Source organism: Tenrec ecaudatus, chromosome 10 (genome assembly GCF_050624435.1).
Source record: "Tenrec ecaudatus isolate mTenEca1 chromosome 10, mTenEca1.hap1, whole genome shotgun sequence".
NCBI lineage: Eukaryota > Metazoa > Chordata > Mammalia > Afrosoricida > Tenrecidae > Tenrec > Tenrec ecaudatus.
The window spans coordinates 150,720-165,341 of record NC_134539.1 but is presented as its reverse complement, the minus strand read 5'-3'; the positions used below and the strand labels follow the sequence as shown (position 1 = coordinate 165,341).

The 14,622-nt window shown below is 44.7% G+C and overlaps 1 protein-coding gene across 1 annotated transcript in view; it reads left to right on the top strand.

Moving 5' to 3' along the window:
• Positions 1 to 14,622, top strand: part of CACNA1B (calcium voltage-gated channel subunit alpha1 B) — a 167,025-nt gene that overhangs the window by 106,813 nt on the left and 45,590 nt on the right. The window contains exons 28-33 of the mRNA XM_075559719.1: positions 10,631 to 10,768; positions 11,561 to 11,762; positions 11,984 to 12,148; positions 12,355 to 12,465; positions 12,877 to 12,960; positions 14,608 to 14,613. Coding sequence (XP_075415834.1) covers positions 10,631 to 10,768; positions 11,561 to 11,762; positions 11,984 to 12,148; positions 12,355 to 12,465; positions 12,877 to 12,960; positions 14,608 to 14,613 — 706 coding nt within the window. The remainder of the gene's footprint in view (positions 1 to 10,630; positions 10,769 to 11,560; positions 11,763 to 11,983; positions 12,149 to 12,354; positions 12,466 to 12,876; positions 12,961 to 14,607; positions 14,614 to 14,622) is intronic.

Genomic DNA, 14,622 nt, shown 5'->3' with positions numbered 1-14,622 from the left:
CAACGTATTTGGTTTTAATATAGCTCAGTTTATTCTTTCTCTTGCAAAGGGTCAGTGCTTTTCTGTGTCCTGTTTTACAAATCTAGTCTTACATTTTCTTTCTGAAAGTTTGCATTTTGCCTTTCACTTTCAGCTATGGTTTTGGTGTGTGGTATGAGGTGGAGTTAAAGACAAATTCTCTCCAAATGGATTTCCCACTTGACCCATTTGAAAAGAACCCCCCACCCCTGCACCTTCCCAGTAAGGTCCTTGGTTTATTATTTGTTCACCAGCATGACTGAGGTCTGATTAGCATGCCAATCAATCTGCATTCCAAACATCGAGTCCGTGGTTTGTGGTGCAGTCTCCTTCCCCAGCAGTACAATCCATTGTTGAACATGTTCTTTGTTGGCTCAAAAGGACCTTTAGTTATCCCTCCTCTAGTCCTCCACCTCCCAGCTCTGAGCAACCATTAACCTATTTTTTTTGTCTCTATAGATTTGCCTGTTCTGGATGTTTCATATAAAAGGAATTATTTAATATGTAACATTTATGACTGGCTGCTTTCACTTGACAGTGCCTTAAGCTACTATTAATAATGCTGCTGTGGACATCCAAGTTTTCATTTTTGTGTGGATGTGTTTTACTGCACAGGGGACTCCAAAAAGGTCATGGAAAATTCCATTTTCTTTTCATTCATTTTCCTATTAAGCTCGTGAAGCCCCCTTATAGCCTGGGGATGAGATTCCTGGGTCCTGTGTTAATGGATTGCACAGTGGCTGCACTCGTATGCGCTCCCATAACAAGGTGCGCAGGCCCCTTGTCTTCCCCATCTTCACTGACCATCCAGTTGTCTGGAGTCTGAGAGGTCACGTCTTCCTGATGGCCACAGACATCGGAGCCTTTGCTCAGGTTTGAATGGAGTTCTTTGGGTTTTTTAATTACTGGTTGTCATGTGCCTTGTCATGTTCTGATGTCCTCTTACTGCTCTAACAGAATGACCTCCATTGGATGGCTTTCACTGAAATGTGTTCTCTCACAGCTTCTACTTCAAACACACTGCCTCAGAGTGACCCCAGTGAATTTCCAAGACTACAACTGTTTACAGGAGTAGAAGGTCCAGTTTTTCTCCTCAGGAGCTGCTGGTGGCCTTCAACTGCCAACCATGTAGATCTCAGCCTAGTCCTAACCTCTACACCACCAGGGCTCCTTTGTTAGGAGAGGTTAGAAAGCCAAAGATCGAGTGCTGGCTCTAGGGAAGACTCCCCTTTGTTGGCTTTGTAGAAGGCTCTTGTCTGCTCGCAGATCTTCTTGTAGATCTCCATGTGTGTCCCAACATCAATGTTCCCCCGAGTTTCGGAGTTTCTCAGTCCAAGGATGCATTCCACTCCTGGGTCTCCTTTCTTGGCATAAGAAGGTCCCTAGATCGGATCACTTCTCTTTCCTTTCATCTCTAGTAAAACAAAAGATGTTGCTGTCGATGTAAGGGGGAAATTCCCCTTACAGCAGATGAATTCTGACAGGATGAAGGGGATTGCATCCCGCCCTTAGTCTTCTTACAGTTTTATAACATCAGATCACATCACAGGGGAATCATTACGTAACTGCCAAACCACTGAGCATAAAGGCCCAACCACTTGAACACATGTTTTGAAGGGATGCAATTCAATCCATGACACTGGGAATTAAACCCTTTTCAGACATATGATTGATTTGCAAATATATTCTCCCTTTGATTTGTTTGGTCATTTTCTTGAGTTATAGGAAGCACAAAAGTTTCACTTTTTGGTTAATGTTAATACAGCTGCGTTTTTCTATTGTTGCTTGTGTTCTTGATATGGTATCTAAGAATCTATTAGCAAATCCAATCAAGAAAATTCACCCTTGGCAACATATATACAAGTGTGCTTAATACAATTAAATGATGGATTGTTACAAGATTTGCAAGCGCCCCCAATAAAATGATTAATAAAAATAAATTAATTAATTACAAAAAGAAAAGTCACCCTTACATTTCTTCAAAGAGTTATTTAATTTTAGCTCTTTGAGGCATTTGGTGTTATGTAAGGGTTGTTATGAAGCAGATCTTTTGCAGGCCCCAGTCCAGCTGCCCCAGAGCATTGGCTGAAAAAACCGTTCTTTGCCCATTGAAAAATCTTGGCACCCTTGTTGGAAATCAGTTGATTGCAATTTGTTGTTGTTGTTGTTGGGTGCCATCCAGTCAGTTCTGACCCACAGCGACCCTGTGTACAGCAACGTAACACCGCCTGGTCCTGTGCCACCCGCACAATCGTCCTTATGCTTGAGCCCCTTGTTGCATCCACTGTGCCAGTCTCCTTGAGAGCCTTCCTCCTCTTGGCTGCCCCTCTACTTTGCCAAGCATGACACCCTTCTCCAGGGACTGATCTCTCCTGACGATATGTCTAAAAAGTATGTCGCACCAAGTCTCACCATCCTTGCTTCCTAGGAGGACCCTGCCCATACTTCTTTCAAGACAGATTTGTTTGCCCTGTTAGCAGTCCACGTACTTTTGATATTCCTTACCAGCACCACAATTCAAACACACCAAGTCTTTGGTCTTTCCTGTCCAGCGTGCAACTTTCACATGCATGTGAGGCATGTGAGGCAATCGGAAATGCCTTGGCTTAGGTCAGGTGCACCTTAGTCTTCAAAGGAACAGTCTTGCTCTTTGCTAACGAGGTCTCGTGCAGCAGATCTACCCAGTGCCCCATCTTGTTTAATCTCTTGACTGCTGCTTCCATGAACATTGATTGTGGATCCAAGCAAGACAAAATCCTTGGCAACTTCAATCTTTTCTCCATTTATAATGATGCCTCCTGATACATATACAGGTTCAGGATGAGCACAATGAAAGGCTCTGTCATTCCCATTCTTCTCAAGGCTCTCCATACTTTATGGTCCACACACTCAAATGCCTTTGCACAGCCAATGAAGCACAAGTAAACATCTTGCTGGGATTCTCTGCTTTTTCAGCCGAGGTCCATCTGACATCAGCAGTGATATACCTATTTCCACATCCTCTCTGAATCCGGCCCCATCCTGGAAGCTCCCAGTCAATGTACTTCTGCAACTGTGGTTGAGTGATCTCGAGCGACATTTTGCTTTCACGCGATATAATGCTGGTGTCCTATGACGTGAGTGTTCCGTGGGCTCACCTCTCTTCGGAATGGCCACAAATAGGGATCTCTTACAGTCAGTTGGCTGAGTATCGGTCTTCCAAACTTCCTGGCATGGACGAGCAAGTGGCTCTAGTGCGTCATCAGCTTGTTGAAACATTTTAATTGGGATTCTATCAATTTCTAGAACCTTATATTTGGCCAGTGCTTTCAATGCATCTTGGACTTCTTAGCACCATTGGTTTTTGCTCGTGTGCTACTTTCCTGAAGTGGTCGAATGTCACTAGTTCTTTTTGGTACAGTGACTGTGTATTCTTTTAATCATTTTTATGATTGTTTCTTGCATCATTCAATATTTTTCCCACACTATCCTTTGAGATTGCAACTCAAGGCTTGAATATTTCCTCGAACCTGTTCAGTTCAATATGCATTGAGCATCTTCTCCCTTTTTGGTTTTGTAACTCTTGGTCTTTGCACGTTTCACTATTTTATTTGACTGTGTGTTCCCGAGCTGCTCTGACATTTTCTGTTCAGCTCTCGGACTTTACCTTGGCTCCCTACAATGGAGAGCAAGTTTCAGTGTCTCTTCTCACACCCACTTTGATGTGTTCTTTCTTTTCTTCTTAATGACTTTTTGATTTCTTCATAAATGATGCTCTTGATGCCCTCATCTGGTCTTCTGTCATGCGTGGTCAATGCATCACGTCCATTCTTGCGATGTTCTCAGAATTCAGGTGGGATAGACTCAAGGTCGTATTTTCGCTCTGGTGGGCTTGTTTGAAGTTTCTTCAGCTTCAACTTGAACTTACATAAGAGCAATTGGGGGTCTGTTCCCCAGTCAGCTGCTGACCTGGTTTTAGCTGCTGATGCTCGGCTTCTCCATCGTCTCTTACTATAGATGTAGATGATTTAACTTCTTTTGTTTCTCCATATGTTTGAAATGAACTTGTATGTTGCAAAGACTCCAGTTCACTTCAGTTTTACTTTTTTGCCTTTTTTAGCTACTGAAGACCAATATTTAGATCTGAGGGGTAAGGAATCTGGAGGTGTTTTTTTTTCTCTCCATAGATCAATTTTATTTTATTTATTTATTTTTCCTCTTAGAACCTCCAGTTTTTGCTCCCCCATCCCTCCCTTTCCTTGTCCCACCCCCACCCCTGGTCTCATCATAATCTTCAGAGTCTTGTCTATTGTTGTATAAATCATGTCTCTTCCGCTTGTTTTTCCCTTTAACAGTGGTGACGGTAAATGTTTGTCTTTGTAAGATTGACTAAGCTTGCTAAGCCTAATGTTCTCTGTTTTTATCCAGGTCTTGCCACGTGTGAGAGAGTGATCATTGTATTTTTGTTGAGGCATAAAATTCCATACTGTGAATTACCAGAGTCTGCTTATCCATTCTTTTATGGGTGGGATTGCTGGTTGTTTCCATGTTTCAGCTACTGTGGACATTGTTGCAATGCACGAGTATATACGGTATTTCAGTTTTTCTCCACTCAGTGACATACAGACTATTGTTTTCCCATATATGGCTTTTATTTTGTTGAGAAATTTTCCTTCTATACATATTTTGTTGAGTGTTTTTTATCAGGAATGGATGTTGAATTTTATGAAATGTCTGCATTGATATAATCATATGGTCCTTCTTTATTTTATGTGATGAATTACATTGATTGTGGTTCTAATATTAAACCATCCTTGCTTGAATCTTACTGGTAGTGATTTTTTGAGGCTTAGTTGAGTTCTGTTGGCTAGTATTTTATTGAAAATCTTGGTATTGATTAGAGATAATTGGTCTGTAATTTTCTATTTTGGTGATGGCTGTGCCTGGTTTACATTTCAAAGTTATAGTTCCTTCATAAAATAAGTTTGGTAGTGTATTGTCCATTTGTATATTGTGGAATAGTTTATAGATATAAGACTTCTCTAAATGTTTGCTAGAATCTCCCAGTGAAACCATTCTGGAGCTCAACTTTTTGATGTTGGGAGGTGTGTTGTTTTTTTTTTTAATGACTATATTTTCATGTTTTAGACTTGTTGAGATTTTCTGCATCATTCTGTCAAAATTTATGTAAATAATGCATTTCTAGAAACTTATCCATTCCTTCTACATTTTCAAACTTGGTGGATATAGTTTTTCATAATACTCTGATTATATGTTTTATCTCATTTCGTTCTGTTGTACCATCACCCATTTCACTGCTCACTCGTTGAATTTGTTTTTTCTCATTCTTTTCCTTTGTTAGGTTCGTCATTGGCTTATTAATTTTGATAACCTTTTTACAGAACAAACTTTTTGTCCTCTAGATTTTTTTCTATGTGTTTTATTCTCCTGCCCTTGTTTGCAGAGAAGGGAGCCGCACCTCCTGGGTGGGAGAAGAAAGTGCCGACAGAGCCCAGTGTTTTTTTTACAGAACAAACTTTTTGTCCTCTAGATTTTTTTCTATTTAAAATTTTTTTCTGATTAATTTACTTTTGCCTCAATTTTTATTATTTATTTTATTCTAATATCTGATGACTTCTTTTCTTCATTTTCCCGACTTTAATGTGTTAAAAGTGTTTTAATTCTTTCTACCTTATTGATATTTGTAAAAATTGTTATAAACTGTCTTCTGAGTACTGCTTTGAAAGGTTTTGAGATGTTTTATTTTGTTTATCATTTGTTTCAAGAATTCTTTTGATTGTGTTTTTATTTCTTTGATTACCCCGTGGTTCTTGAGTAAAGTGTTTTACTCAGTTCCCACAAATTTTATTTTTAGGAAATGATAATTTTCTGGTTCGTGTCTACTTTTACCATGTTATAATCTGAAAAGATGGTTTGTATTATCTGTGTTTTTGAATTTATTGTTGCTTACTTTATGGTCTAAAGTATGGTCTATTCTAGAAAGTGAAATGAATTTTTGTTGGGTGAAGTGTTCTATATATATCTATGTGACCAAGTTGATTGTGCTTAGTTGTTCTGTATCTTTGTTGATTTTCTTTCTATTTGATTGGTTGTTAGTTGAAAGTGATGTATTGAAATCTCCTCTAATATCATATTTGGTATGTACATGTTAATTATGCTTATGGTTTCTTGTGCAATTCAAGCTTTCATAATTACATATTGACCTTTGTCTCTCTTGTCATTAATTTTGATGTCTATTTTGTCTGAGATTAATATTGCTACTCCAACTTTCTTTTGACTGCTGCTAACTTGATACATTTTTCCATCCGTTGATTTTTAATCTGTTTATCTTTTTTGCTAAGGTATGCTTCTTTTAAGCAGGATCTTAAAAGTTAATATTTTTAATCCATTCTATTAATCTTTGTCTCTTAATTGGTGAATTCAGTCAGTTAACATCCAGTGTTGTTATTGATAAATATGGTTTGTTGATGTCATTTAAAGTATTTTTTATGGTGTTACTAGTTTTAGTTTTGATGATGATTTTTTTGTGTTGTGTTCCAGTTGGTTTTTTTTTTTGGTTGTTTTCTTATTATTCTCTTTTCTTTTATGTATTTATCTTATTGTTTGTCTTGCTCATATGGTTTTCATCTATTGAAATTTTGTTTTCTTTGTAGATTGTTTTTGTGGCTTTCAAAGTAGCTTATTGTATATTATAAATGGTTCAATATCTTTTCCGTTTCAGTATTTATCATCTGCTCTTGTTTGATTGTTTATTTTTATCTTTATAATGGAATCTTTTTTATGATTTCTTATTGAAATGTATTTGGTCCTCTTTTGAGTATTGCTTCAGTAGAATCTTTTCTCCAAAATAATTTCCTTTTGAATATCTTAAGGTTGTTCTCTGTTTTTACAGATTTTCTGCCTATAGAATTCCTTTTAATATTTTTCAAAGGTGGTCATATACATTCCTTTAGTTTCCCCTGGTCTGTAAGTGTTTCTAGTCCTCCCTCATATTTGAGAGGTAATTTTGCTGGGTATGAGATTCTTGGTTGGCAAACTTATTTCTTTCAGTATTTTGAATATATCATTCCATTGCCTTCTTACCTGAATGGTTTTGGTGGAAAAACCTGAACTGACCGTGATCATTTGGCCTTTGTGTGCAATTGTTCTTTTTTGCTACACAGTCGTCAGGATTGTCTCCCTAACATTACTATCAAAAAGTTACACATTTCCTTGTCATTGATCTTAGAAAGTTGATATTAGATTATTATACGTTGAGGAGGTGATATCCCTCTAGGGTCAATTCTGTTTGGTGTCCTCTGAACATCTAGTTACTTTATATTCTGACATGATGTTCGGGCAGTTCCCATTAATATTTCATGAACTGGTTTCTCGGTGGTTCTTCTTTCTGTTCCAGGACATTTATTTATCAAGTGTCTGTTGTCCTTTTTGATGGTGTCCCACAGTGTTCCTAGGTTATCTTCAGTTTGAGGGGTCATTCTTATAACCCGATCTTCCTGTTTTGGGGCCCAGAGAGATTCCGCTTCAAGATCACTGATTCTTTATTCCAGTATTTGGATCTTATTGTTTTGTTCTGTCACAACGTTGTTGAGGTTAATATTTTGGTGTTCGCCTTTTGTTTTTCCATTTGAAGTTGTTGCCTTATTTCTAATTTTTCCATTCATTTGTTGGCATATTCTCTCAAGGCACATCTGAGTTCTTTAATTATGTTATGTGTCTCCTCACTGTATCTAATTTCCCCTCCTGTTACTTAAAGAAACTGGAGACCATCGCAGTCATCTCCTTGGGGACAGGGCCGGTGGGTCTCTCCTCCAGGCGTTCCTCCGGATCCACGTCTATGTGCTGGAGTTCCTTGTGCTATTTTCTCCAGTTGCGCAGAGATCAACTACTACTTGCAAGACATAGTGTTATTGTTAGTTAATTTGTTTTTTACGTTTCACTTTGAATACAGAGTGATCCCCACACACCTGCTGCAGAACGTGGGTAGACCAGGGAGACCGGGCGATTTTGCACCAGCCTAAACTAAACAGGGCCAATTACATAAAGGTTTCATTAAAGTCCTGGCCTTGAGGCTGGTTCCCAAAGTCGCCAGGGGGTACCTGACAATTGTTGATCAAACCAATCTTGATAGGAGAGAATTGACTAATTAGAGAATTCATCAAAACCATCCCATGCTGCAGGGCCTGTAGGTGTTGATTCCAATTATTGTTTGGGCTTAGACCTGGGGGCAGGCGAGTGTGAGTACTTGGAGTCCTGGGCTTTGGGACAAACACTCCCCCACTCCTCCCCCACTGTGTGTCCTCTTGATTCTGCACCGACTCAGAGACGGCCAGCCCTCCTGATCCGCAGGGAAACCCTGCCATGATCCAGGCTCAGAGCTCCATCCAGAAGTGGGGAGCCAGTCCACTGCAGACCCAAGTCTCCTCAATCTAGCTGATGTGCAGTGAGTAAGTTCTGGGACCCAGAGGCCCAGGCATCTTCCTGGCCAAGTTTCCACTAAACCTCTCCCCGGTCATGCTGGAGGAGTGGAGCTGATCAGCTGCAGGAAGTGAGGAGAAGGTTTGCGCTCAACACTGTGGTCCAGAGCAGTCAGCACCCAGGCAGGGCCCTGCTGGGTGAAACAGAAGGCAAGCCTTTTCTTCCTTTCCCCAGAGTTTTGTCAGTTTCCCCCAGGGGCAGTACCTGGGCCATCCTCAATGGTTTACTTTTCCCTAGGTAGGGCCTGGACCAAGCCCTCCTACAAAAGTCTTTTCTTGAGAAGGGAGTAAGCTCCCGTTGGCCATGTTTCTGCTCCTCTTCTGTAGTCAGTTTGGTTCTGTGTATCCCATCTGCAGGAGGCCAGGAGTACAGTTGCCTTTCGTGTTGTTGGAGAAGGTATGTACTATGAACAAGTCATTGGTTCTGCCAAATTCTATCATGTTATTTCTACCATTCCACCATTTCTATCACCAAGACCATATTTTCCAACTACTGTTTCTTCTTTTTTCTAAATTTTGTATTCCAGTCATCAATCATTTATCAATGTATCTTGATTGCATACTTGATCAATTTCAGACTGAAGATGTTGGTAGAATTCTTCAATTTGTCCATCCTTATCTTTCATGATTGGCTAATAAATTTGACTGACAGTTGTATTCATTGGATTCCTTGAAGGTGGTAGCTAGAACCCTACCACAGTCGGCATTGCAGTTCAAGATAGGTGCTGAAACGTCCTTTATGACAATTAATTCGCTGTTCTTGATTGTGTCATCCCCAGCAAAGTAAACCATATGATTTTTCTGATTCAAAAATGGCTCATACCAATCCATTTCTGCTCACTAACACCTAGATGTATTGACCTTTTTGCATTCTATTTCATTTTTGACAATTTCCAATTTTCCTAGATTCATACTTCAAATATTTCAAGTTGATTTTTGCAGCTGTTTCTTCTCATTTTGAGTTGTGCCCCATCAGCAAGGTATTACTCTGTTCACATCACCATGGTTGACTTCACCTTGAGAAATGAGAATCTGGCTCCTTACCAGTCCCATTTGAGAACCTTCTAACTGGATGGCCCTATCATCTGGCACAGTCTTTGACAGTATTCTGCTTCCATGCCCTTGCCTTCGGTATCTGACAATGTTTCTATGCTCTGCATAGGGTCTCCCATTTCTGCTTCCTCTGAAGTGGGCAGCTGATTCCTTCTCAATAGGCTGTTCTTAGTCTGAAAGTTCTGCTAAAATCTGTTCACTTTGGGTGACCCTGCTGGCATTTGAAAAACCAGTGACATACCTTCCAGCAATACACAAGCCACTACAGTACGGCACACTGACCTTCAAGTGGTTGATCCTATAGCACAGATTTATTTTAATCCTTTGGTTTTTGTTTGTTTTTAACTTTTTATTGTGAATTAGGTGATGGCTCATATATCAGCTAATCATTTTGCATTCAATAACTTAAACCTCCAAGTGGCTTGCCCTGTCCACCCTCCCCTGCCTCTTTTTTCCCCATTTCACCCATTTCTCGTTGGATCTTATCTGCCCCTTTACCCCAGTGAACACTGCTCCACCCTCTAACTTGTTAATTGCCCTTTCCCCTCTTACCCTTTCACCCTTGGTAACCAGTAGAGTCTATTTCTTTTGACAGGAACACTTGTGTGTTGATTTCTTAAACTAACAGTGGCCTCACACAACCTTTGCCCTTTTGTGATTGAGTGACTTAACTCGGCACGGTGTTTGCCGGATCCAGCGATGTGACGAGGTGGCCCAGTGTCCTCGTTCCTATGTAATGATGTTCAGTGTTCTGTCGCATGCATTGCCAAAGTGTGCTGACCCACTCTTCCGCCTAGGGGTATTTAGGTAGTGTCCATCGTCCTGCTACTGTGAATAGCGCTGTGGTGAGCATGCATGTGCACATATCTGCTGCTCTCCTGTCCCTTACTTCTTTAGGATGTGTACCACGGCCAGGGCTGGCTGCTCATAGGGCATTTTGATCCCAGGTGTTTGAGGAAACGTCATACTATTTATGTCCCCAGACCCCAGGAGTGTAAATGGCTCCCGGTCTCTCCACACCACTCCAGTGTCTGTAATTGATGTGTAGTCTCTAACCTCTTCGTCTGTGTCCTCCTTCCTAGGGGTCAATATTTGGATTATGAAAAGGAAGAGGTGGAAGCCCAGCCACGGCAGTGGAAGAAATATGAGTTCCACTATGACAATGTGCTCTGGGCCCTGCTGACCCTGTTCACTGTGTCCACGGGAGAAGGGTGGCCCACGTAAGTGGGCCCTGGCTTATGTCCACTGGTGGAACCGAGAGGTGGCTTGTTCTGCTCATCATTCAGCAAATAATCCATAGGAGCTTATGGACACTGGTTGTAGAACCAAAGGAGACATTGCCCTGACCTCAAGTCAAAAGCCTGAGCAGAGCAGAAGATCGCACCACAGAGGGCAGTATAGTGGTCTCCAGAGCCATTCTGTAGGTGGTTGGAGGCCGGCGGGGTGGGGGGGGGGAGCTTCCACAACTCCGTGGGTTAACACACCAGCCTCCATTACAGGCAGCCTGAGAGGCTAAGTGGGTTCCTGCCACCACTGGATGGAAGTCCTTGGGCAAGGCGCATGCCCATCAGAAGGCTTAGGTGTGATATGCTGAGTCTAGGCTTCTTTCTGGTCTGGGTGGCCTGGGGGTGGGCCGGTGAGCACTGTCATGGGGTCATGTAGACACGAGCAAGTGAACTGGGCTGAATCATAGTACAGACAGGGCTGAGCTTCCAGGCCTACTCTGCCTTCCTCTCGTGGTGGTCATTGCTCAAGACTCCACAGTTGTCCCCCTTGGAGGTCCCTCAGCCACCCTGAAGGTGAGGCATGTAGGAAATTCTAGCTCAGCTTCAGAAAAGTCATTGCTGTAAAATGGGGCCCACAGTGTGGTCATGTCCAAGCCCCATCCCTGCCTCCCACAACCCCAGGCTCACGCATAGAAGCCACTCCAGAGCTCCTTTCCTTGATGTGACTTGAGTCGCAGGCTGTGCCTTCTGTGGGTGCCCAGTGTTTGACTATCTGTTTCAACGCAGGGTGCTGAAACACTCTGTAGACGCCACCTATGAGGAGCAGGGCCCCAGCCCCGGCTACCGCATGGAGTTGTCCATCTTCTATGTGGTCTACTTTGTGGTCTTCCCCTTCTTCTTTGTCAACATCTTCGTGGCCTTGATCATCATCACCTTCCAGGAGCAGGGGGACAAAGTGATGTCTGAGTGCAGCCTGGAGAAGAACGAGGTGTGTGCCCTTCCTGCCTGGCATAGGCCTCTCATGAGTAAGGGGCCTCTGGGCCCTCCTTCTGCATGTGATCCCTGCTCATCGGGACAGTTTTGGCCACCTGTGGCCAGCATGGGGCAGGGACTTCTGCTCTGTGCGGAGCAACCATGCTTGGCCGCCCCTGTCTGGTCAGGGGGCTAGGGCAGGTGCCCCAAGCTCATGGCACCCTTCCCTCTGTGCAGAGGGCCTGCATCGACTTCGCTATCAGTGCCAAGCCCCTGACGCGGTACATGCCCCAGAGCAAGCAGTCGTTCCAGTACAAGACGTGGACCTTTGTGGTGTCTCCGCCCTTCGAGTACTTCATCATGGCCATGATTGCCCTCAACACCGCCGTGCTGATGATGAAGGTGTGGGCTGGCCACCTTTAGAGCTCAGGCCCTCTCTTGCATGACCGTGGGTTGGGACAGTGAGAAGATTTCAAGGGAGCAGAAGGGAGAGCAGGGTGGGCATCTCTGGCCTGGGAGGCTTGGGGTTCTCTCTCCCCCACCCGTGGTCCCAGGGGCAGCATCCAGGGCCAGTGGAGCCCACAACCACCAGACTCTCCCTCCCACAGTTCTACGCCGCGCCCTACGAGTACGAGCTGATGTTGAAGTGCCTGAACATCGTGTTCACGTCCATGTTCTCCATGGAATGCGTGCTGAAGATCATTGCCTTCGGTGTGTTGGTATGTGGCTCTGCTGCCGCTTGTCGTCTTCTGGAGGCATCTAGTGCCCCTTCTGCAGGGGGCTTGTGGAGTGTCCAGTCAGAGCTGGGGATTCTTCAAGCCCCAGAGCACCCTGACACTACAGGGACCATCGGGAGAGGGCTGCCAGGGCCCAGTGTCCCCAGTTAGCTCCCAGAGGGACAGAAGGCTAGGCTCTCCTTTCTGGACCCTGTGGCTTGTGGTTCTGTTCCATGCTACTCAAGCCCGTGATGGCTCACTTGTGGCTGGAGTCTGCCTTCTCCGGCCTGAGTGCTCCCATCTGGGGACACTATTGTCCAGTCTCCACAGCCCTGCCGTGATCAGGGGCGTCCCCCGGTGTGTCTCATGTGGCACACCCCTGCAGCAGCACTGACCACCCTGCTTTCTCTCTAGAACTACTTCAGAGATGCCTGGAACGTCTTTGACTTTGTCACTGTGTTGGGAAGTATTACTGATATTTTAGTAACAGAGATTGCGGTAAGTGGTGCTTTCTGTCCCCTCCCATGCCCCAAAGTGATTTCCTCCTGGAGGGCACTTCCTCGGTGGTCTCAGGCCCAGCGGGGCTTTGCCTTCTCCTCTCAGAGGCCCTCAGATGCCTTGGGCTCCTCTCCAGAGGCAGAGGCTGGGGACCCAGTGTTACATCACAACTGCTCTCCCTTGGGTCAGAAAGTGCTTCCCAGATGGTTGGCCAGGCTGGGGCCTGCGACCCCTGTGGGAGTCAGTCAGCCCTGAATGTGTCTCAGATGGGTATACGACAGCACAGACAGCATCTACACCAATGCCAGTGAAACCTAGAGCGTTAGAGACCAGTAGGCATATCCCATAAGCACATGCATCTAACACAGCCCCAACCCCTGGAGAGGCTCACTCAAGTCCCCCATTCACAGACTGCTTCTACGAGCTCACAGAGTCAGGGCGACAGAGTCACAAAGCTCATCGCGCCTACGCCTTAACCTTCTTGGAGGACAGTGTGCCCAGGAGAGACCTATAGCAGAGAAGGGTGTGCCTCTGCTCTGTGTGCACATGTGAGCGTGAGGATCCGTGGAGAAGTCATTTCCTAGGAAGCATTCCTAGGAAAGCCACCAAGAGCCAGATACAGCTCAGGAAGAGGACGAGGGCCAGCAGGCGTAACCCCAGTCCAGTCCCGAGAATCAATCCAGTTGGCTGTCTTCTTGCAGTGCCTGGGGCTGACAAAGAGGCACAGGGTCTGGGACAGTGAATGCTACTGTGCATAGGGATTGGAGCGCAGGACCACCTGCATGGCACCCAGTCCCCAGCCGGTGCACACCTCACTTGGAGCATTCTTCTCGGTGGAGCTGGTGGCTGTCTAGGAAGATCTGCCAGAGTCCAGTTGGCAGAATGAGCCAGCAGCCCGGAGCTCAGCACACTTTCCAGTTCCCTGGCCTGGTTGCCCACAGACAAGGGGAACCTTCCTCCCTGTGGCTTCAGGCCCTCCTTGCCAAGCCTAAGCAAGTTAAGACTGGTTAGGAGAACCCGAATGTCCCAGGGACCCCCGGTTCCCACACTGGCTTCCTCCCGTCGCTCGGCAGCAGCCCTGGTCAGTTGTGCTTGCCTGCTGGGGTTGCTGTTAGTGCTGCTCCGAGCGGCCCCGTTGCATCGGAAGGAGACACTGCCCCTTCCTGCACTGTCCTCACAGTCACTGCTGGGTTTGAGCCCACTGACTGTTGGAGCCAGTGTGTCAGAGTGTGACCAAGTGACAGCCATGCTTTTGTCCTGTAGTGGAAGCACCCCTACCCTGGAACAGGACCTCTGGGTTCTCCAGCCCCGGATGGTGGGATTAGCAGACACACAGTCCCCACAGGTCTCTGGTAGACAGGTGAGGGGCCACTCCTCATGGGCCATGAGCTTAGCTCGAACAGGGACCGGCAAACCACAGCTCTTGGGCCGCAGGCGGCTCCTTGTGAAAATACATGGGGCTCTGAAGTAACACTGAAAAACTTTAAAGGTTATTCACATAATGGTCAGCTCAGTTGTTTGTAACTATATGTTCATGGCGCTTGAATAATTTTTAAATTGTGATGAGGGACTGCATCAAAGGTTTGCCGACCTGACAAACGATTGCCAAGCTGGGTGCACTTGAATCCTTACGAGGCTGTGGTGTAGGAGACAGTGTCACCC